Raw genomic sequence first — 22,998 nt, forward strand, 5'->3', positions numbered from 1 at the left:
AAGCCCTACAAAAAAGTATATGAGTGGGCTTCCCTGGTGGCGCAGTGGTTGAGAGTCCGCCTGCCGATGCAGGGGACACATGTTCGTGCCCCGGTCCGGGAAGATCCCACATGCCGCAGAGCGGCTAGGCCCATGAGCCATGGCCGCTGAGCTTGCACGTCCGGAGCCTGTGCTCCGCAACGGGAGAGGCCACAACAGTGAGAGGCCCGCGTACCGCAAAAAAAAAAAAAAAATATATATATATATATATATATATATATATATATATATGAGTAAATACATTTTCCATTTTACCAAGAATGGTACAGAGCTAGTCTATTTTGATGCAAGGAAGAGAAGTTAATTCATCATATACAATGGATGCCTTGGGGCATTACAGTTTAATTTTCTTTGGGGATGGATTGAGAGGGGCTACTCTCAAGCAAACCTTTTCTTTTGTAATTCTTTCTGCCATTAGTTTAAACATCTTCAAAAACAATGCAAAGATAATAATTCCTTATGACTTTAGATGTAATAATGGAATCTGAATAGAAGTAGTATAAATGATCTTTTAGCATGTAAATACTTAACACTGTCATTTTTAAATAACACATGCACATTTGAAAACTTATGAAAAACATTAGTTATTTTTAAATAATCTATAGCCTTCACTGTTTCTTTAAAGTATACATTAATATATTTTCTGCAGTATTTCATTATTCACATTGGAAGTTATCTGTCAGGTATTTACATCCCAAGGTACAGAGTAATTTAAATGATTTATCTAATGACACTAAGTAAATTACTATATTTCACTCAATCTAAGATACCATAAACATTATGACACATCATTATTTTATATACCACTAAGAAAAAAGCACTGCCAATTATAAGATACCACTGATTATATATAATGCAATCTGATTTCAAAGGTCTTAAAACGTGAAAAATGTATATTATTAAATTGAAATATATATGTATGTGTATCAATATATACGTATATATGTGTGTTTGTGCGTGTGTGTGTATATATATATATATATATATATACACTACTGATGCCCAAATAAGAAGCTAGGTCTCCTGACTCCTAGTCCAATGTTCTTTTCCACTAGTCATTACATTAACTAGGAATTGAGACTATAACGATAAATGTTTGTTTTCATCACTTTCTCTTCCTGTGTGTTTTTGAGATGGTCTATAATATCAAAATACAGGGACTTCCCTGGTGGCGCAATGGTTAAGAATCCAACTGCCAATGCAGGGGACACGGGTTCGAGCCCCGGTCCAGGAAGATCCCACATGCCACGGAGCAACTAAGCCTGTGAGCCACAACTACTGAGCCCATATGCCACAACTACTGAAGCCTGCTTACCTACAGCCCGTGCTCCGCAACAAAGAGAAGCCACCACAATAAGAAGCCCACGCACCGCAACAAACAGTAGCCCCCACTCGCTGCAACAAGAGAAAGCCCGCGTGTGGCAACAAAGACCCAACCCAGCCAAAAATGAAAGAGAGAGAAAGAGAGAGAGAGAGAAAGAAAGACAGACAGACAAATACACTGCAGTTTTTTAGCTGCAGTTTTTTTGTTGTTTGTTTTTGGACAATGGAATAGTGTGTATGCACATCATGAAATATAAAAACTCCTGGAGAATTTCTGGCACCTAAGGAAGAGCTTACTATAAATAAGTAAATTAACTTAGGGGAAAATATTAAAACACACACAGAGATCATAATCGTATACAGTACTATTACCTTTGGGAGTGGTATGTCAATTAGATTGTTAGATGAGACTACACCTCCTGGCACTCAGGACTTTGTATAAGCCTCTCCCACATTCTCTAGTCTTGGCCACGTTACTTGTTTAGGTCGACAGGTTATTACCAAGTGTGATGCAAACATGCTTGATAAAAGTTTGCACAATGGAAATTTTCCCTTGGAATGCTCACTCTTGGAAGCCAGCTACCATGCTATAAAGAAGCTTGGGCTACACTACTAAACGATGAGAAGAAAAGTAGAGAGAAACTGTTGTAGCTGAGAGGGCATCTTCTACATTTCCGTCCCAGCTGAGGGTCCAGGTGAATGTAGCCCTCTAAATGACCTCAGCCACAACAAGCAGAACAGAAGCACCACTGTGCAGTTAATCCACAGAACTGTGAGAAATAAACAGTCATTGTTTTAGGCCACAAAGTTTTAGGTGGTTTGCTATACAGCAAGAGATAAGTGAAACAGAAACCTATTCAGAAAACTAATGACTTAAAGTTCATCAGTACCTCAAAATGCTCCTTGATCATGTAGGCATTTGCAATTTTAGCCCTGATTCCTTCATAATCTCCAACATCGCTAATACAGATTGCATACCACTAAAAATAGAAGAAAAAAAGGTGTAAGAATAATAATACTCAATAGTATTCCATTCAATACAAGGTAAAACTGAGTAACTATTGATATTTATTCCTCAGTAGTCATTTAGCAAAAAGCAGAGCACAAAAACTGTATTGAATATACTGGAATATACAAGAAAAAGTAGACATGGCCCTCAAGGAACTTGGACATGCTTTTAGAGAACTATAATACAAGGCAGAGGGTAGTGAATCTCTAAGAAAGTTACCAATACAATGGGGAGATAATGATTCATAATTATGGTATGAATATAAATTTAGAGAAACGTGTGATTTAATAATTATCATTTTATTTTCTTATCCTATTTTCTTGGAGCTGCTTCTTCTCCCACACCTGCATTGTTATCGTAATAACAGCCACATTTGTCATTTGTGACCTTTTCCCCATACCCATAGCTGGACACAGACCCAAATTGAGATAATCTGAGTTTCTTCCCTAAGAACCAAAACCAAAATATCCAAGCTTCATAAACCCAGATGCTGTGGAAAGTCACAAAACTGAGGGTGAGAAAAAAACTAAAGTAAAAAAAGATTTGCAGATAACAGCAAAGAGGAAAGACAATGAAGCCTCAGAGCAATTGAGCCAGTTTCTACTGAAGCCTAAATGCATCTTGCCTTTGGGTTCTGTGAGACTCAATAGCTTCTTATAAACACGCACCATTTCTTTTTGTTTGTGATTATATCTGTGAGATTTTAATAATTATAACCATAAAAATGTTAATACTTAAACTTCTGTTTAAATCTATTCTCCACCAAAATCTTTTGTATCTTGGTATTTTTATTGAAAATGAAAGAGTATAATTTAAAACACACACTGACTATGCTCATTTAATCTCCATTGACAGTCACCCAGCTGCCCAAATTCAGATGACTAGAGGTATCATACAGGGTTTCAAATTTGGTGCTCTGATCTTTTCCCACTTATCAGGGCTCTAGATAAAATCACCTTCTCTTATGCATTTAACTATCATCTATATCAAAGCAAACACAAACTTATGGATGAATCCAAAACATTCTGCTTAGATAGGCATTTAGTTACTACATAGGACTGTTAATTAATGATCATACTAGCAAAAGCTGATGGTAGGAGCTGTGATCATGGGTGATTTTTATTTCCATATTGGTACTTTTTTTCAATTTCCAAAATGTCTATTTTCTGTAATGAGTTCACATTATTTTTAAAGAAAACTTTTCTTTTGTAACAGATAATCTAGCCAAGAAGGGGTAATAGATACTATACCTACCTTCTTGCCTGAAAGGCTAAAATAAGCAGACAAAATATAAGAAATAAAGACTCTCAAGATATTATACACATCAGGCAACAGTGACATCTCACAGATGAGAAACAAATGAGATGAGCCAGCCCTATGGCTGCCCTGGAGAAATTTCTAGGTTGAAGCCCAGGAAGCAAAATAGGCCAAGCAGTGTCTCTGCTTTGAAGAGATGGAACTGGGAGTCTGGGGAAGCCCAGGTGTCTGGAGTTCACAGAGCAGAATACTGTAGAAGAAATAGATGACCGGAGCTAGAACTCCAGATGAAGAACTGCAGAGGGTCACCCTTTTCAGCTGAGTAAAGATCATCGCTTGCATATGAAGAGACTATCCAAGGCTGAGAAAAGAACCACCCAAAAGCTTTGGAAATCCAGAGCTCACAAAGATCTAGGAATATCAGTTGTAAGGAAAACAACTACAACAACAAAAAAGCCCTCCAAATTAAATGCTACTCTAGTCCTGCCTCAAAGCCTTCTTTCCTGCTACTTTGAAGATCCTCTTTGAGAGTTACTTGACACTGAAAAATTACAAAACACTGATGGAAAAAAAAGACCTAACCAAAGGGAAAGAATGCATAAGTTCATGGATTGGAAGATATTGTTAAGATGGTGATAGTCCCCAAACTGATCTACAAATTCAATGAAATCCCTTTGAAAAATCTAACTGGCATCTTTGCAGAACTTTACAAGCTGATCCTAAAGTTCACACGGAAATTCAAGGGACTGAGAATAGTCAAAACAAAGGAAGTCAAAACAAAAGAAGAACAAAGTTGGAGGACTCACACTTCCTTATTTCAAAACTTACTACCAGCAACAGTAATCAAGATATTGTGGTACTAGCAGAAGGATACACACTGACCAATGGAATAGAACTGAGAGCTCAAAAATAAACCCATACGTTTATGTTGAACTGATTTTCATCAAGGATGCCAAGATCATTCAGTGGAGAAAGAATAATCTTTTCAACAAATGGTGGTAGGACAACTGGATATATATATATGCCAAAGAATGAATTTAGACTCCTACCTCTCACCATGCAGAAAAGTTAAGTCCAAATGTACCAAAGACCTAAATGTAAGAACTAAAAAATATAAAACTCTTAGAAAGAAACAGGTGAAAACCTCTGTAACACTGGATTGGGCAAGTTTTTTAGATATGATATCAAAAGCACAAGCAATCAAAGAACAATAAATATATTGGACCTTATCAAAATTAAAAACTTTTGCAAAGAACACTATTAAGAAAGTGAAAAGACAAGCCACAGGATGGGAGAAAATATTTGCAAGTCATATATCTAACAAGGGACTAGTATACAGAAAATATTCTCTTACAATTCAACAATGAAAAGACAAGTTTAAAAATGGACAAAGAATTTAAATAGACATTTTCTCCAAGGAATATATACAAATGTCCGATAAGTATATGAAAAGATGTTCAATATCACTAGTCATTAGGAAAATGCAAGTCAAAACCATGATGAGATACCACTTCACATCTGCTAAGATGGCTATAATTTTTTTAAATGGACAATAACAAGTGTTGGCAAGGATGTGGAAAAACTGGAACCCTCATACACTGCTAGTGGCAATGTAAAACGGTACAGCTACTTTGGAAAATAATTTGACAGTTCCTCAAAAAGAATTACATAGAATGACCACATGAACCAGTAATTCCACTACTAGGTATATACTCAGTACAATTTAAAACAGATATTTAAACAAATACTTGTGCACGAATGTTGATAGTTACACTATAAGCAATAGCCAAAGGTGGAAATAAATGTCCATCAACTAATGAATGGATAAACAAAATGTGGTATACAATGAAATATTATTCATCCATAAAAAAGAATAAAGTACTGATAAATGCTGCAAGGTGAATGGACTTCAAAAACAATGTAAGTGAAAGATGTCAGACCCAAATTATCCCATATTGTATGATTCCACTTCTATGAAATATCCAGAGTAGGTAAAGCCATAGAGACAGAAAGCAGATTAGTGGTTGTCAGGGGCTGGGAATAAGAGTGACTGTTTAATGGGTAGAGGGTTTCCTTTTGAGGTGATGAAAATATTTTGGAACTAGAGAGAAGTAACTATTGCATAACACTGTAAATGTATAAATGCCAATGGTTAAGAATGCGAAATGTATAAAATGGTTACTTTTATGTTATGTGAATTTACCTCAATTAAAAAAATAAATAAAAGCAGGTGTTCACACAAAAACTTGTACGGAATTATTTATAGCAGCATTATTCATAATAGCCAAAAAGTGGAAACAACCCAAATGCCCATCAGCTGATAAATGAATAAACAAAAATGGTATTTCCACACAATGGAGTATCATTCAGCCATAGAAAGGAATGAAGTACTGTCATATACTCAGCATGGATGAACATGGTTCATCGATGGCTAAGTGAAAGAAGCCAGACACACAAAGGCCACATATTGTATGATTTCATTTACATGAAATGTCCAGAATGGGCAAATTAATAGAGACAGAAAGTAGCTCAGTGCTTGCCAGGGGACAGGAAAAGGAGACAACTGGGACTAACTGGTTATAGATATGGGGTTTGTTTTGGGGGTAATTCTGGAATTAGATAGTGGTGAAGGTTGAACAACATAGTAAAATATGCTACAAACCACTGAACTGTATACATTGCAATGGTGAATTTTATATAATGTGAAGAATATAAAACAAGTAAAAATAAAAGCAAGAATTAGTATCTCCTCACAAGAAGTATATGTTAAATATAAAGGCACAAATAAACGTAGAAGGACAGAAAAGGATGTAACATGTTAACAATCAAAAGAAAACAAGAGTGGTTACATTAATACCAGACAAAGTAGACTATAAAACCAAGAATATTTCTAGAGATAAAGAAGATCATTTTACAATGATAAAGAGGTCTACGCATCAAGAAAATATAACAATGCTAAATGTTTATAATCCTAATAACAGCACTTTAAAATACATGGTGTAAAAACTAAGAAAATTGCAAATAGAAACAGATAAATTTAAAATTATAATTGGAGATTTCAATATCCCTGTAAATAATTTATAGAAGTAGACAGAAAATCAGTAAGGATATAGAAGATTCAAACACCACTATCATTATCAACCAACTTGACCTGAATGACAACAACTGAATAAATATTCTTTTCATGTGCAAAAAGAACATTTACAAAATGGACCATATTCTGGGCCATAAAACAAGTCTCAGCAAATTTAAAGGGTCTGTATGTTTAATCCTTAATATAAACAAGTAGTAGTGGAAGTGGGGGGTCAAGGGGAGACAGAACCATCCCCTAAAGGGGGCATCTGGAAACGCATGGAGACATAATTTGGTTGTCACAATGACTTGGGGGCTCCACTGAGGACAGTCTAGTATGATAAAGTGATGTCCTAATCCAAAATACCAATAATGTCCCCTAGTCTCCCCACAGTATCCACTGAATAACAATCTAAACCAGTCAGGAAATCCAGAAGCTAGTGGAGTTACATGTAAAAAGTTATACTGGATCTCAGCTGTCCAGCTGCTATACTCCTACCTCCACATAAAACAGAAATATAATGTGAGGAAAAAGAGAAAACATTTGTCCGGTGTTTGTACTACTGGAAATAAAGATAAAGGTAATTCATGAAACTACTAACACTTTGGTTTAAAAATAAGCCTTCACAAAAGTAATTTATCAAACATACTAATGAACTTAGAAAAAATGTTCAAGAATGCAAAAAATGACTTCTTTTTCAAAAAAATGTTATAAAAATAAACCTCTTCCCTACTTCTTTAAAAGAGAGCTATTTCTTTCCTATGTAAATTGGAGACAATAGATAAGTACAGACCAGTGTCCCTCTCAGTACATGGTAACAGTTATAGTACTGTAAGCACCTCACCTTATGAGCTGCAAAACTTGATTCATTTTTTTCTAGTGCCCTTTTTGCATACTCTAGGGCTTCATACACCAAGAGCTTTTTCTCCGCTTCTGAGGTTCCACTGAGTTGAGCTATATCACGTGTTGCCCGTGCCAAACGCCACAGTAACTCTGCATCTTCACTGATTTGAAATAAATATAAAACAACCACCATTTTCGCTCAATTTTAAAATTGTTCAAGGTCATATCACTAATGAATACATATGGTCTTTCAGGTCAATGAGGATACAATGAGCAATATGATATCAAAATCCATTTTTCATGTTAAATTTATTATTTTCTACCATACAAAAACCGTATTTGACAAAATTTCCTACAAAATATCCAATATTATACATAAACATTAACTTATAATATCTAAAATACTAACTTCCTTAGAAGATATTTATATTTGAATTCTCTGAACACTTTCCCTACAAAATTCAACATATAACTTGAAGCTTGACTTCAGTGGCACTGTGCTTCAGACAGCTCACTAACTGGTTCAGAGAGTACCATAAAATACATAAATTTATAGACAAGATCATGCTCTATAAAACAAAATGCTGTATCCATAGCTCCAAATACAGTACCTGGCACACAAAAAATATATGATAAATATCTGTTAATGAATGAATGATTAAATATAATGTAATCTCAAAATAAATCTTATCTTTGAATGTATCATCCATGCCATGATGCATGAAATATTTACAGCTTTGGACTCCTTGAAGAACTGCCATTTAAATATAATTATTAAAGACTTGAAATGGCTAATAAATAAAACAGAAACCAAGATTAAAAGTTAGGAATATTTCTTTAAAAACTAACCTTAAATTCCTTTTTATTAAATGTTTGTCTTTAAGCCTACTACATTATACATTTCTTAACAAAAATACCATTCACATAAAGTTGAATGAAACTAAAGGTAGCAATAGTATATCTATAATTCAATGAATATGGAATAACTACCTTGTAGCTTACTTTTCAAGTAATTACTAAAATGACAATAAAATGCCAAGCCAACCAACTCAAGTTACTCAGGGGACAATGGAGAAGGAAAGTTGGATCCTATAGATATTTAGGAAGTAAAATTGATGGGTCTTGGGGGGAAAACTGGTTTGGGGAATCTAAGAAAGGTAGTTGAAAATGACTCAATATTTTTAGTTCAGGAGATGAGGTAAATCAGTGATCTGGAAATGCGACCTAGCCTGATTTGACTTATTTTATTGGGCTGAATCTCCCTCCTTCTCCATCCTTCCCCAAAAAAGGAGGGCACATTAATACACAAGACTAAGCATGTAAGCTAATACTAAAAATAGAAAAAGGAGGTATTTTTAGTTCCTCTATGAGACTGTGCTTCACAGTGATAACACAGATATCATTCAACGGTGACAAAAAAAATCATCCTAGCTCATTCAAATCTTAAACCAACATGAAATTAATTTAGAAGAAATGAGAAATATACAATATAGATAAGATAAACATCTATTCAATGACTACCTTGTATTCACAGCAAAATAACAAAATGAAAACAAATTTCAACTTTCAACTAGAATAAGTAGAACCACCTTTTCTGGATCAATGAGATATATGTAGCACTTTTGAGTCACTTAACATTAAGAAAAAAATCATACTATAAGGTCTAAGAAGTATTATATTGAAGTAAAAACTTTCAAAAACTATAAAAATTCCAAGCACCAAGAATATTTTAATTGTTAAATAACAAAAAATTTCAGGAAACCGCAAACCCAGGCCTATCATACATAGCCCACCTTTCCTTGTACTGGGATAGCAACTGGTAAAGTTTTTCTGTTTCTCCACTTTCATATAGGTAGTCTGCTTGTTCAAGGATTTCTTCAACTCTGAAGACTATAAAAGAAAAAGACACAATAAAGTAGGTCTTCCCACGCCAGATGGCAATAATTCTAAGAAACATGAACACATTTATATAGAAGCAAAATAAATTAGATACAGAAATCACCTATAAAGAAAGATCAGAAATTCTGAACAATTGAGATGTAAGTATAGTAGAAATAAGTATGAAGCTATCATACATAATAAATGATTTATTAAAACCTTGGAAAATAAAAAATTAGAAAACTTATTCTGGTACTGACTTAATATGACACATTTTAAAAAATGAAAAAAGTAATTTTCTGTGAGGAATTTAAGGTACCCTTACCCTCCACACAAAGCCTTTGTTATTGTTGCCACTGTGAAGTAAAAATCCACTGTAGAAAATGATATGGTATCCACTTACAGCACGGAAAATTATTAATTTGCGTGGAATGCAACACACTGTTTTACTAGATTCTTTTTATGATCTAACTTATACAGACGTTGTTATGGAAAAAGAGTCAAATCTGTCATCAAAAAATTTAGATGAAGTTAACTACACAGAGGATCTGAAACTTAAATCAGAGGCACTATGCTCCAACCAACTCATTAATGAGTTTAGATATTACAACAAAAACCATAAAACTTATAGACAGTGTAATGCTTTAAAAAAGTTGACTAGTTACTAAAAAACCCAGTTAGTCTGAATTTCAGATATTCCAATTATTACTAAAGAACATACACATTTAATTTTGTCTTCTATAAGGGTACTGTATTAGTCTTATGTATAAGCCAACATTCCAATATGTTCAGTAAAGTTACTTTATTATTTATCTTAGTATGCTTTAATCATAGTGTATGTGAGGCTAAAAAATTTTTTTCATTGAAGTACAGTTGGTGTACAATATTATGTTACATGTGCACTAAAATTTTTTTAAGTCTATGAAAAATTAAAATCTAGACCAGCAAAAATAACCTCATAAATACATGACACAACTATGTAAACTGAAGTATTTTTTAAGTTAAAATCATCATCTAATTATATTAATTTAAGAAAAATTAAATGACAACAGCAAAGAAACCCTAAAATAAAGATTTTTATTCCTCTATAATCCTACTTCAATCTGGTTAGGTGCTACAGTTTAGTAATATTCTCATGGCCGGTTAATTTTCTTAAGTTTGCTTTCATTCTATTCTATATTTTTATCAGTGGCTGATTTTCTATATTTGGGTTATAAAAAGCCAAAGATTCTGAAAGAGTAAGTAGTAGGAAGTAAATAGTCTCAGCATTCTTAGTCAATATTTGTGGTAGGCAAAATAATGGCCCCAGACAAGTCCATATCTCAACCTCTGGACCTGTGAAAATGTACACATTACTAGGGCAAAGGGGAATTAAGCTTGTAAATGGAATGAAGGTTGCTAATTAGCTAACCTTAAAATAGTAAATTATCTTAGCCAGGTGGGTCCAGTATAATCACAAGAGTCCTTAAAAGCAGAAGCAGGAAGCAGAACAAGAAAGTCACAGCTGGTATGACAATGGAAACAAAGTCAGATACACTTACTTAGGAATAGTAAAAACAAAAAAATTTAAGTATCATCCAGCATCTGGATGCTAAAGAAAAAGCTGGAGGGCTAAATAAACAGGGGAGTCACTATACCCCATTTCCTTTTTCCAACTTTTACGAATTCAGGTTTATTCAAGTTTGTTATACAATCCTACTATCTCTTCAGAATGGTAGCTTCAACAACTTTAAAGCATGAGCTCCTTCTGAATTTCCCAAAGTTTTTCTGTACTCTTTTTCAAACGGGCCTCCTCTTCAGGGGTCAGCTTTATCTTTGTAAGGTGTGCAATACCATTCTCTCCCAGAATACAAGGAACACTAAGGAACACTTCATTTATTCCATAGAGGTCCTTACTTATGGAGGAAACTCTCCTAAGACTCTGAAAAATGCTTTCTGTTAAATCAGCTAAAGTTAGGTCAATGGCCCAATTAATATAAACTTTCCTTTTAACCATTTCATAGCCATAGGAAATCACTTCTTGTGGACATTTTTCCACTGTTCAGGATCTTTATCTGTTCCTATATCTGAGTTTAGATCCTTCAGAGGGACACGGCAATGTTAACTCTACTCCACACAGGTACACTTGAGTTTCCATGTTTACCCAGGGTCCATCTATAACAGCTTTCAGAGTGGAGAACAAGCCTTTGCCCAATGAAGGAATGGAAATGGGTAGACTTCAGATTACAGCCACTTCCAGTAACATGGTTTTTGGGAAAGGCACTCAACTTCCAAGCTACATAATTAAGATATCCACTAGATTGGAAGCAAATCATTTTGCAGCCAGGACTACACTAGGTAATACTAGAAATCATTAATTTAAAGATGGGCACATTTTACTTGACTACATCAAAGTGTGTTTCTCTTTTTCTTGGGTATGCACCTGCTGTGATAATCACTAGGTTGGAGTTTGAAGTGACAAGGTAATCTTTGCTGGAAACACTATTTGGCATTTTCATGAGAGGGCTGCCATGTTGAAGAGCCACTGTCTCACCCTTCAGTGTGCCTTCACCAACATCCACAAAGGCAAGTTCATCACTCAAGCCTTTTAATAAGATGCTATTAGCACAGGCCATGACAACCAATCCAGTTCCTATAATGGAGATCTTACTGTGATGAACGGTTTCCTCTGAAGTGAAATGCTTGTTTTTTGTTTTGTTTTGTTTTTTGGTACGTGGGCCTCTCACTGCTGTGGCCTCTCCCGTTGAGGAGCACAGGCTCCGGACGTGCAGGCCCAGCGGCCATGGCCCACGGGCCCAGCCGCTCCACGGCATGTGGGATCTTCCCGGACCAGGGCACGAACCCGTGTCCCCTGCATCGGCAGGCGGATTCTCAACCACTGTGCCACCAGGGAAGCCCTGAAGTGAAATTCTTAAGTTCACACTTGACAGTAGCCATCTTGGAAATGGGAGTGAAGGGTCAGCCATTGCTCAGCAGGATGTGTGAGTCTGGCTGGGACACAGAGCAAACTCTGGGCAAGGGAGCCTACCCACTTGGTGATCCACAGGACTCCTGTAGCCCAGTTCATGGCCATTCACTCAAGAGGTGGAGGAAGAAAATGGAGGAAAGCCATATCACAGTACCTTGAAGTACAAAGTCAGGGAACAGCTGACAGTTTGACACTCCCCCTTACCCTCTACTACTGTGGCTGCGCAAGGCCACACCCCAGATCATGCAGGCCTCACAGGGGCCTAGCACCTTAAAATGTTATTTTTAATTTACCAAACATGCAGTAATTTTCTGTCATTAGGACACTTCTGAAAAAACCAACTATGATCATTAAGGCTATAAATAATTTTGACTTTGCCTTTCAAAGTGCCATATTTTGTTCCTTAGGGAAGCCCTAAAACTTTGCACTCATTTCTGTAATGGTGCTAAAGCTCACTGAAACTAAGTGTGATAGACGCAAAAAGAAATAGGTAAGGTCTCTGCTCTGGAACTTTGAAGTTTAACTTTTTGAGCTTCTTTTCAAAAATTAATATAATGGGGCATACACAGAGAAAAATCTTAAAAGTGCAACCACTGGGCACGTCTCTCAAGGATGCTTTAAAAAAAATTAATATTGTAATGTGAAAATATGGCTTCTCCTAACTACTTTACAAGGTTGCTGTAAGAGTTAAAGTTATGATGAAAAGTCTAGGGAGCTTTAAAAAGCTGAGTTTTAAGTATTTGCCAAAATATGTCATTGAGCCAGTGACAAAACCAAGTCCTCTACTTTGTCTTTCATGAAAATAAATGATACATTAAATGAAAGAAAAGATAAAACAAAAAACGTAGCAATTCAAGTATCTGCTTTTTTAAAAATATAAGAATAGTCATGGGCAAATGAAATCAACAAATAACTAGTACTCTTTAGCTAATCTCAAATTCTTCATCTACTAGAACTTTAATAAGAACATCTATTCAAAATCAAATCTCTCCTTTCCCAAGGAGCTTCTTGATAGTTAGAAAGTGAGGACTGTGAAAAACAAAAAGGCTTATTAACTCATAAATTAGAAGTTTTTCTCTAATAGACTGAGTTTTGGCTCTGTCTACATACACAACTGGTTTAACTAAATTTAATTTTTTAAATATGGCAAGTCTTATTTAATGTTTATATATCTATAGTTTTCTAAATTAAAAAATAAAAAATTTGATGGAATTTTTCTATTTTTCAGCCAGTTATTTGATATTTAGTACCAAATTGCATTCTGTTTATAAATAAAATGTTTTTATCTCAAAGTAATTGGACTTTTCTTAACTACATCAAGAAGAATTAACACCTCGACATTAAGGAAACAAAAGAATCATTGTATCATTACAAAGTAGGCACAGCCAAATAAATACATAAATAAATATTTTTAAAAATAGAGGTTGGCAAACTTTTTCTATAAAGATCCAGAGAGTAAATATTTTAAGAGCAAATATTCTTTGTGGGCCAGACATGGTCTCTGTGGTATATTCTTCCCCGCCAGCCCTACAACCCCTCTACCCTTTAAAAATGTAAAAAACATTCTTAGCCCAAGGGTCCTATAAAACTATAAAGTATTAATTGAGTATTTCTCACTGAAGGAGCTCTAGCTGCTAGAAGACATTTTATATATTTGAATAGATAATGCAACTAACATATTAGAGAGGCTAGATTATTTTCCGCTTTTCTCTAGTTGTTAGTCTGATATATATACATATATATATATCTGTCCACAGTAGAGACATACAGACAAGTAGAGACAAGTAGAAACAACTAGAGAAAAGCAGAAAATAATCTAGCCTCTAACATGTTAGTTGCATTATCTATTCAAAAATAATGAGTTATTAACAAAATATAACAAACACAAACAACTCTAATTATCCCTGATGTTTACCTTAGGCTTACCTTTGGCTGTGGCATGAACCACAGCAGCCTGGGAAATGACTTGGTAAGTTTCAAAACCCAAATAAGACAAGGCAGAGAATAAAAGACTTCTTTTGAAAGCTCCTGGGTTTCCCATCTTTCCCATTCTTTCCACCTACGGAAGGAATTATGGTCAGGGTTAACAAATTAGAAAATTTGAAGAAACTGTTATCCCAAGCAAAGATTACATCCATTTTCTCCTACCCCCAAGACAATCAATCCTAAGAGTATTGGAAGCTCAAAATTTACTTTGTCAAATTCTTCAGTGAAACTATTTCACATAATTACTTTATAGGGAGGGCATATCCTGCTAAGAAAAGATTGACAACGGTTGATGGTGGTAGCTTATGTAACAATCACAGTTATGCTGATAAGTGCTGGACTGGAAGATCTACATTTTATTTGAGGAAGCATGGCTATTATAATTTCTTGAAATAAAATGAGACACCAATATAATTAATATCAACCTTAAGAACAGGCAAGATGAAAGATATCAAATATGGTAATTACATATAAAAAATATACATGGCTTTAAATAAAGCTATCTTCAAAAGTGATCCATGGGGGCTTCCCTGGTGGCGCAGTGGTTGAGGGTCCGCCTGCCGATGCAGGGGACGCGGGTTCGTGCCCCGGTCCGGGAGGATCCCACATGCCATGGAGCGGCTGGGCCCGTGAGCCATGGCCGCTGAGCCTGTGCGTCCAGAGCCTGTGCTCCGCAACGGGAGAGGCCACAATAGCGAGAGGCCCACGTACGGCAAAAAAAAAAAAAAAAAGTGATCCATGAAACCCAGTTTTAAAATAAACCATGAATAAAATAAAGAGCATATCAAAACAGATTTGGAAATTAATTTTCATAATTATGGCCAGAATTCTCAAGACCAATGGCAAAGGAGTATATGGATATCACTGCAGCAATTCTTCCCTTTTCTTCACATAGCATCAATTTTTTCCTTTCTGTCAATTTATTCCCATCTGTATAAAAACAAGCTATACTATCTTTGTAAGCTGTAATTATTCCCTTCTTAAAAAACAAAAAGCTTCCTTTTGATTTCACATCTCCCTTCAGTCTCATTTTCCAAATTCTCTTTTCTGCAAAACTCTTTCAAAAAGTTGTCTAGAGCTCTGTCTCCACTTCCTCTCTTCCCATTTTCTCTTGAACTCACACAAATCACTTTTATCCCCACAACTCCACTGATGGTATTCTAGTTAAGGCAACCAAGGATGCTATTTCCTAGTAAACTCTCATCTTACTTGATCTATCAACAGCATGACAGTTGTTCACTCCCTCCTTTTTAAAAAAAAAATCATAAATGGATGGTTAATATAAGAAAATTTTTAAATATCGCTTATTGAGATATGGGACATAAAATAAACTGCATATTCATAATTGTACCATGTGTTAAGATATATGTAAACCCATAAAATTATCACCACAATCAAGATAATGAACATATCCATCAATCCCCCAAATTTCCTCGTCTTTTTATAATTCATCCAACCCCTTTCCTTAGTACTTGCTGTGTTCTCTCACTCTTGAAGCACTCTTCGCTTAGCTTTTGTAATACTACTCTCCTGAATTTACTCCTATTTCAATAACTGCTCCTTCTCTTTTGTTGGTTCTTCATCTCCAAAACTTCACTGCCCAGGTGTGTCCTGGGTTAAATCCCAGACTTTCATTTCTATATACATATCATTTTGGTGATCTCATTTTGTTTCATGGCTTTAAATGCCATCAACATGCCAAAAACATGCCAATTTTAAAAAGCCCAGAGGTCTCCACTTAACTTCAGAATCATATATCCAGCTGCCCAAACAACATTTACCTCCACATGAAGTATAACAGGCATCTCAAGTATCAGCCAAAACAGCTATTGTTTCCCTCAAGTCCACTTCACTCAGTTTTCCCCTTCATGGTATTCACCTTGTACATTAGCCATTACTCAGCACAATGCCTTCCATACAATGAATTCTGAAAAAATATTTGTTGAAAAAAAATTTGTTGAACAAAAGAAGCAAGCTATCTCTTAGATATATCTTTTCTTCAACACTGATTATGATTGCAAGCTAGAAGGAATTCAAATATACAAACTCATCACTAGATGGAAAGGAATGTGTCACCACCATGTCCTGGTTTTTCTACTAACTTCTTGCCAGCTCCTCCTCCTCTTAAATGTTGGAATTCCTCTGTGATAGGCCTTCTTCTCATCTCACTATTAAATACATTTGACCCTCCAACAACACAGGTTTAAGCTGTGCGGGTCCACTTATATGTGGATATTCTTCAATAAATATGTACTACAGTACTAAACAGTTGAACCCACAGATACAGAGGACTGTAAAGTTATAAGCAGATTTTCGACTGCTTGGGGGGTCAGCACCCTTAACCCCTGCATAGTTCAGGGGTCAACTGTACTTTCAACTTCTACCATGGCATCATTTACAACCATATGCTAAAGTCTCCCGAATCTCGATCTCCAGCCCAGGCATCAGAAGGTAAAAATCAGACCTATCAAACTACTGTCTATTCCACATGTTAACTTGGCTATCTCATCATATTCACCTTAATTACCCCCAAAAATAACTCACCTCCTCCTTTATCCCTCTGAATTGTTTTCTTTGGTCCTATCCCCGGAAATAGCACCACCATCCACACTGCTAGAGTAGCCAGAAAACTGAGAATCATCCTTGACTTCTTCCTTTGAACTCCCACATCAAAGCTATCTTTCAGGTCCACTTAGTTTACATCATTAATATCCTCTTATTTCCATTTCCATGGCTACCACTAAAGTTCAAACCACCACATTATCTCACCTGTCCTATAGCGATGATCTTTTATTTGGTTTCCAGCATCCACTCTAGTGTTATCTATTCTTGACACTAGAAAAAGTTATTTTTTAACTCAAATCTGATCTTATGAATTCTGTTTAAAACTCTTTCATGATTTCCTATAACCTTTAGAATAAAATAAAAAATATTTACCATGGTCTACAAGGTTTTCAGAGTCTAGTTGTGGTAGGCAGTCTCTAAAATGGTCCCCAATGGGTGCTGGTTCAAGATGACAACACAGGAGGAAGCTGAACACACCTCCTCCCACAGACACACCAAATCTACAGCTACATATAGAACAATTTCCTCTGAAAGAAACCCCCAAACTAGCTGAGTGACTCCTCCACATCAGACAAAGGAGGAAAAACCCACATCAAAACAGATAGGAGAGGCTGAGACAAAATTTTCCCATAAACCACACCTTTGGTGTGGAGACCCAGTATTGGGAGTGAACTCACAACCCTGAGCTTCTCCCTGAGGAGCAAAGGGTTTGAACCTCACACTGGGCACCCCAACTTTAAAGACTTGTACCTGAGAGGTGAACCCCAAAACATATAACTTAGAAAGCCAATGGAGCTTGTGTCCATGAGACCCACAAGGCTATAGCAAACTGAGAAACAATTCTTTAAGCACTCATGCAAACTCACCCATCCCAGAGCCCAGCACAGAGACAGTCAACTGAAAAGCACCCAGACTTTCTGTGAAAGACACTTATTTGCTTATCTTATCTTCAGCCAGAGGAGCAAGTATCTAATTTAAGACACAGTAATCATTTCCAGAGATCTCAGAGGGTGGGCACTATCAAAGCACTCTTGCTTTGCCATGCTCCAGGTAACCAGTATCCCCCCCAAAAGCATCTGTGCATACTTTTGGTGCTCCGGTTCTTGCAGCTGCCACCAGGGGACACCCCCTGCTCGCTTGACTCTGGTGGCCAATGAGGCTTATGTTTATGAGTTTCACAGAAGTGTAACAAACAGAAAAACAGTTCTAAAGTGGCTAACTCCCCACCCCCACAGGGCACAGTACACTAAGTTCCCTACATACGAACATTCAAGTTGAGAACTTTCAAAGATTCGAACATGTGTTCTCATGTCCAATCATGTAAGTTAGTTCACATGTCTTGCATACAATGTCATGTGTGGGCATCCTCTACAAGTGGTTGTGCTTTTGTATACTTTACTATACAGTACTGTACATAATACAGTAGTACAGGATCTTTATTTCAAGCCCAGTGTCCAGAAGCAAGTGTAAAAGCAGCAGTGATGCAGCTGGTACTGCTAAGAAGTGCCAAGCGATAACAATGGAAACAAAAGTGAAAATAATTGAGAGAGTGGAGCAAGGCTAAAAAATTGTAGACGTCACTCATTCTTATAACCCAAATGGTTCAACCATTGGCACAATTCTAAAGAACAAGGAAAAGATCATGGAACATGGTAAGTCCACTGTGCCAATGATGTCAACAATAACATCAAAGAAGCATGGAAAAGTGATGGAGGAAATGGAGAAAATTCTCAGTGTGTGGATGCAGGATCAGCATCAGCGCTGAGTCTCATTAAGCTTAATGATGATTCAAAAGAAATGTAAAAGCCTTTATGAAGACTTGAAGAAGAAACATGGCAAAGAACCAGAGGGCATATCTTTTAATGCCAGCCATGGCTGGTTTCATCAGTTCAAGTCTAGAGCCAATTTTCACAATGTAAAAGTAAGTGGCGAGGCAGCGGATGCAGATACAGTAGCTACCCAGGAATTTCCTGAAATACTTTGAGAAATTACTGATGAAGGTACATATTTACCCAAGGAGGTTTTTAATGTGGATGAGACAGGACTGTACTGGAAGAGGATGCCAGACCGAAATTATATCAGTAAGGAGGAAAAGTTGATGCCAGATTGTAAAGCAACAAAGGATAGGCTAACTCTGCTGTTTGGTGGCAATGCTTCCAGCGATATGAAGCTGAAGCCTCTCTTAGTTTATCGTTCAGAGAACCCAAGAGCCCTTAAAAATATAGCCAAGGGCTCTCTTCCCGTTGTATGGAAGAGTAACCCCAAAGTCTAGGTTACACAGGTCATTTTCCAGGATTGGTTTTTCCACCACTTTATCCCAGAGGTAGAGAAATATTGCTTGGAGAAGGATGTCCCATTCAACATTCTTCTGTTGCTCAACAATGCTCCAGGCCACCCCCCATTCATGGGTGACTTTCATCCCAAAGTCAAAGTAGTGCATCTGCCACCAAATACTATGTCACTCTTCCAACCTGTGGACCAGGGAGTTACAGCGACTTTCAAGAAACATTATCTACGTCACACTTTTTGTCAGGCAGTAAAGATGCGTGATCAATCAGGAACAACCTTGTGACAATTTTGGAAGGACTATACATGTACAAGGTAATAAAAAATACTGACTTTGCTTGGCATGAGGTTATGGCCGTCACCATGAATGGGGTTTGGAAGAACCTTTGCCCACAGTTTGTTCATGGTTTTCATGGATTTGAGAAGGTGGATGAGGAGTCCAAAGAGGTCTTCAGCAACTTAGTGACTCTCAGTGAGAAGCTGGAGCTAGATCTACAAGAGGACAATTTCACTGAATTCCTTGCTGTGCAACACAAGGAGCTTACTAATGAAGACCTGATGGAATTGGAGGCCCAGAGAAAGGACAAAGAGAGACAAGAGGAAGAAGTAACTGAAGAACGAAAGAGATTCACGATGCAGGGAATGGCAAGGGGATTTTCTTTATTTGAGGAGGCACTGTTAGCTTTTGAGGCACAGGACCCAAACATAGAACGGCACACAAAGGTTGCAGCAGCCATTCAGAATGCAATCCGGTGCTACCGTGTCATTTATGATGAGGAAAAAAAGAGCTACTACCCAGACATCACTGGATAATTGTTTCAAAAGGGTAGATAAAACTGAATCCAGCGAGGAACCAGAACATGTGCCATCAATGGCAGGCATGAGTGAAACTGCAGCTTGGCCTCCGTCTCCTGTTGCTGATGAACCTTCAGCTCTACCATCCCCCGCCTCCTCTTCCTCCTCCAGTCAGTAACTCTTGCCTATTCACTCGATGCCAGCCCCTGTATGCCAGCTGTTCTACTGCACTACTGTATTTTTCAAGGCACTATAGTGTAAGACTAAAAATGTTTTATTTACGTTTTGTGTTTGTTTTTTATGTATTATTTCTGTGAAAAGTATTATAAATCTATTACAGTACGGTACTATGTAGCCGATTGTGTTAGCCGGATACCTAGGCTAAGTTTGGTGGACTTACAAACAAATTGAACTGATGAATATGCTCTCAGAACAGAACTTGTTCATATGTAGGGGACTTACTGTACAGAGAAAACAGACTGAAATGCACCTCCAGGCCTTCTGTGACAGAGGCCTATTAGCTTATCTTCATAGCTGGCCTAAATGGAAGGTTGCTAATTAAATAAACATATTAGGGGCCAATTACAATCCTTTCCAATTATAAAACCTCAGAAAAGGACCTTAATAAAATGGAAACCAGTAATTTACCTGATAAAGTGCTCAAAATAAGCCACAAAGATGCTCACTGAGCTCCGAGGAAGAATGATGAACAAAGTGAGAATTTCAACAAAGGGACAGAAAATACAAGAAAGTACCAAACAGAAATCATAGAGCTGAAGAATACAATAACTGAAATGAAAAGTACAACAGAGCAGTTCAACAGAAGACTAGAAGAAGTGGAAGAAAGAATCAGTGAACTTGAAGACAGGGCAATGGAACTCATCCAATCAGAGCAGCACAAAGGAAAAAAAAAAAGAATAAAGAGTGAAGATAGCTTAAGGGACTTAAGGTACAACATCAAACAAACCAATATTTGTATTATAGCTGTCCCAAAAGGAGAAGAGAAAGGGGCAGAAAACTTATTTGAAGAAACAGTGGCTGAAAACTTCCCTAATCCAGGGAAGGAGACAGACATACAGATCCAGGAAGGCCAGAGAATTCAAAAAAAGATGAATCCAAAGAGACCCACACCAAGACACATGAATATTAAAGAGTCAAGACAAGCAGGGAACCTTAAAAGCACCAAGAGAAAAGCAACGTGTTACATACAAGGGATTTCCCTCCCACCCCAAGACTTATCAGCAGATATTTCAGCAGAAACTTTGCAGGCCAGAAGGGAGTTGGGCACAATATACTTAAAGTCCTGGAAGGAAAAACTGCCAACTAAGAACACTCTATCTGCTAAAGTTGTCCGTCAGAATTGAAGGAGAGATTAACAGTTTTCCAGACAAGCAAAACCTAAAGAAGTTTATCATCACTAGAATGGTCTTACAAGAAACCTTAAGGGGACTTGCTTAATTTGAAGTGAAAGGGTGCTGATTAGTAACAGGAAAACATATGAAAGTACAAATCTCACCAGTAAAGGTAAATACATACGAAAATTGGGAAAATCTAATGTTGTAAAGGTGGTGAGTTATTTGACTATAAAGCCAGTAGTAAAAATAATTTATTAACAGACACACAAAATAAAAAGAAATAAACTACAACATCAAAAACATAGAATGTGGGGGGAGCAGAGAAGTAAACACATACAACTTTAGAATGCATTCAAATTTAAGTAGCTATCAACTTAAAGTAGACTGTTAAAACTCTAAGATGTTTCACGTAAGCCTCACGGTAATCACAAAGCAAAAACCTATAGGAGATCATACTGGAAAGAAGATGGCGGAAGACTAAGACGCGGAGATCACCTTCCTCCCCACAGATACATCAGAAATACATCTACACGTGGAACTGCTCCTATAGAACACCAACCGAACGTTGGCAGAAGACCTCAGACCTTACAAAAGGCAAGAAACTCCCCATGTACCTGGGTAGGGCAAAAGAAAAAAGAATAAACAGAGACAAAAGAATAGGGACGGGACCAGCACCAGTGGGAAGGAGCTATGAAGGAGGAAACGTTTCCACAAACTAGAAGCCCCTTCACGGGCGGAGACTGAGGGTGACAGAGCAGGGAAACTTCAGAGCCACGGAGGAGAGCGCAGTAACAGGGTGCGGAGGGCAAAGCAGGGAGATTCCCGCACAGAGGATCGGTGCTGACCAGCACTCACCAGCACGAGAGGCTTGTCTGCTCACCTACTGGGACGGGCGGGGGCTGGGAGCTGAGGCTCGGGCTTTGGTCGGAAGCCGGGAGAGGACTGGGGTTGGCAGCGTGAACACAGCCTGAAGGGGTTAGTGCACCACAGCTAGACGGGAGGGAGTCCGGGAGACGTCTGGAGCTGCCGAAGAGGCAAGAGACCTTTTCTTCCCTCTTTGCTTCCTGGGGGGCGAGGAGAGGGGTTTAAGCGTGCTGCTTAAAGGAGCTCCAGAAATGGGCACGGAGCTGCTGAAGCGACAAGAGACTTTCTTGCCTCTTTGTTTCCTGGTGCGAGAGGAGAGGGGATTAAGCATGCAGCATAAAAGAGCTCCAGCCGCAGCTATCAGTGCGGACACCAGAGACAGGCGTGAGATGCCAAGGCTGCTGCTACCACCACCAAGAAACCTGTGTGCGAGCACACGCCACTCTCCCCACCTCCCCTCCCAGGAGCCTGTGCAGCCCACCACTGCCGGGGTCCCTTGATCCAGGAACAACTTCCCCGGGAGAACGCACGGCGTGCCTCAGGCTGGTGCAACGTCATGCTGGCCTCTGCCACCGCAGGCTTGCCCCGCATCTGTACCCCTCCCTCCCCCTGGCCTGAGTGAGCCAGAACCCCCTAATCAGCTGCTCCTTTAACCCTGTCCTGTCTGAGCGAAGAACAGATGCCCTCAGGCAACCTACAGGCAGAGGCAGGGGCAAATCCAAAGCTGAACCCCAGGAGCTGTGTGAACAAAGAAGAG

General features: G+C 37.7%; 1 protein-coding gene and 1 pseudogene across 4 annotated transcripts in view; both read right to left on the reverse strand.

Moving 5' to 3' along the window:
• Positions 1-22,998, reverse strand: part of RMDN1 (regulator of microtubule dynamics 1) — a 44,491-nt gene that overhangs the window by 7,404 nt on the left and 14,089 nt on the right. For 3 of the 4 annotated variants that reach the window (XM_067017550.1, XM_067017553.1, XM_067017552.1), the window contains exons 2-5: positions 14,317-14,449; positions 9,338-9,434; positions 7,546-7,705; positions 2,253-2,342 (exon numbers count right to left, since the gene is read on the reverse strand). In XM_067017550.1, coding sequence (XP_066873651.1) covers positions 2,253-2,342; positions 7,546-7,705; positions 9,338-9,434; positions 14,317-14,449 — 480 coding nt within the window. Of the gene's footprint in view, positions 1-2,252; positions 2,343-7,545; positions 7,706-9,337; positions 9,435-14,316; positions 14,450-16,157; positions 16,304-22,998 lie in introns of those variants that run through there. The other variant, XM_067017551.1, reaches the window with a different exon arrangement.
• Positions 11,152-12,635, reverse strand: LOC131744178 (L-lactate dehydrogenase A-like 6A; annotated as a pseudogene).

Source organism: Kogia breviceps, chromosome 17, assembly GCF_026419965.1.
Source record: "Kogia breviceps isolate mKogBre1 chromosome 17, mKogBre1 haplotype 1, whole genome shotgun sequence".
In the NCBI taxonomy this organism is placed as follows: Eukaryota; Metazoa; Chordata; class Mammalia; order Artiodactyla; family Physeteridae; genus Kogia; species Kogia breviceps.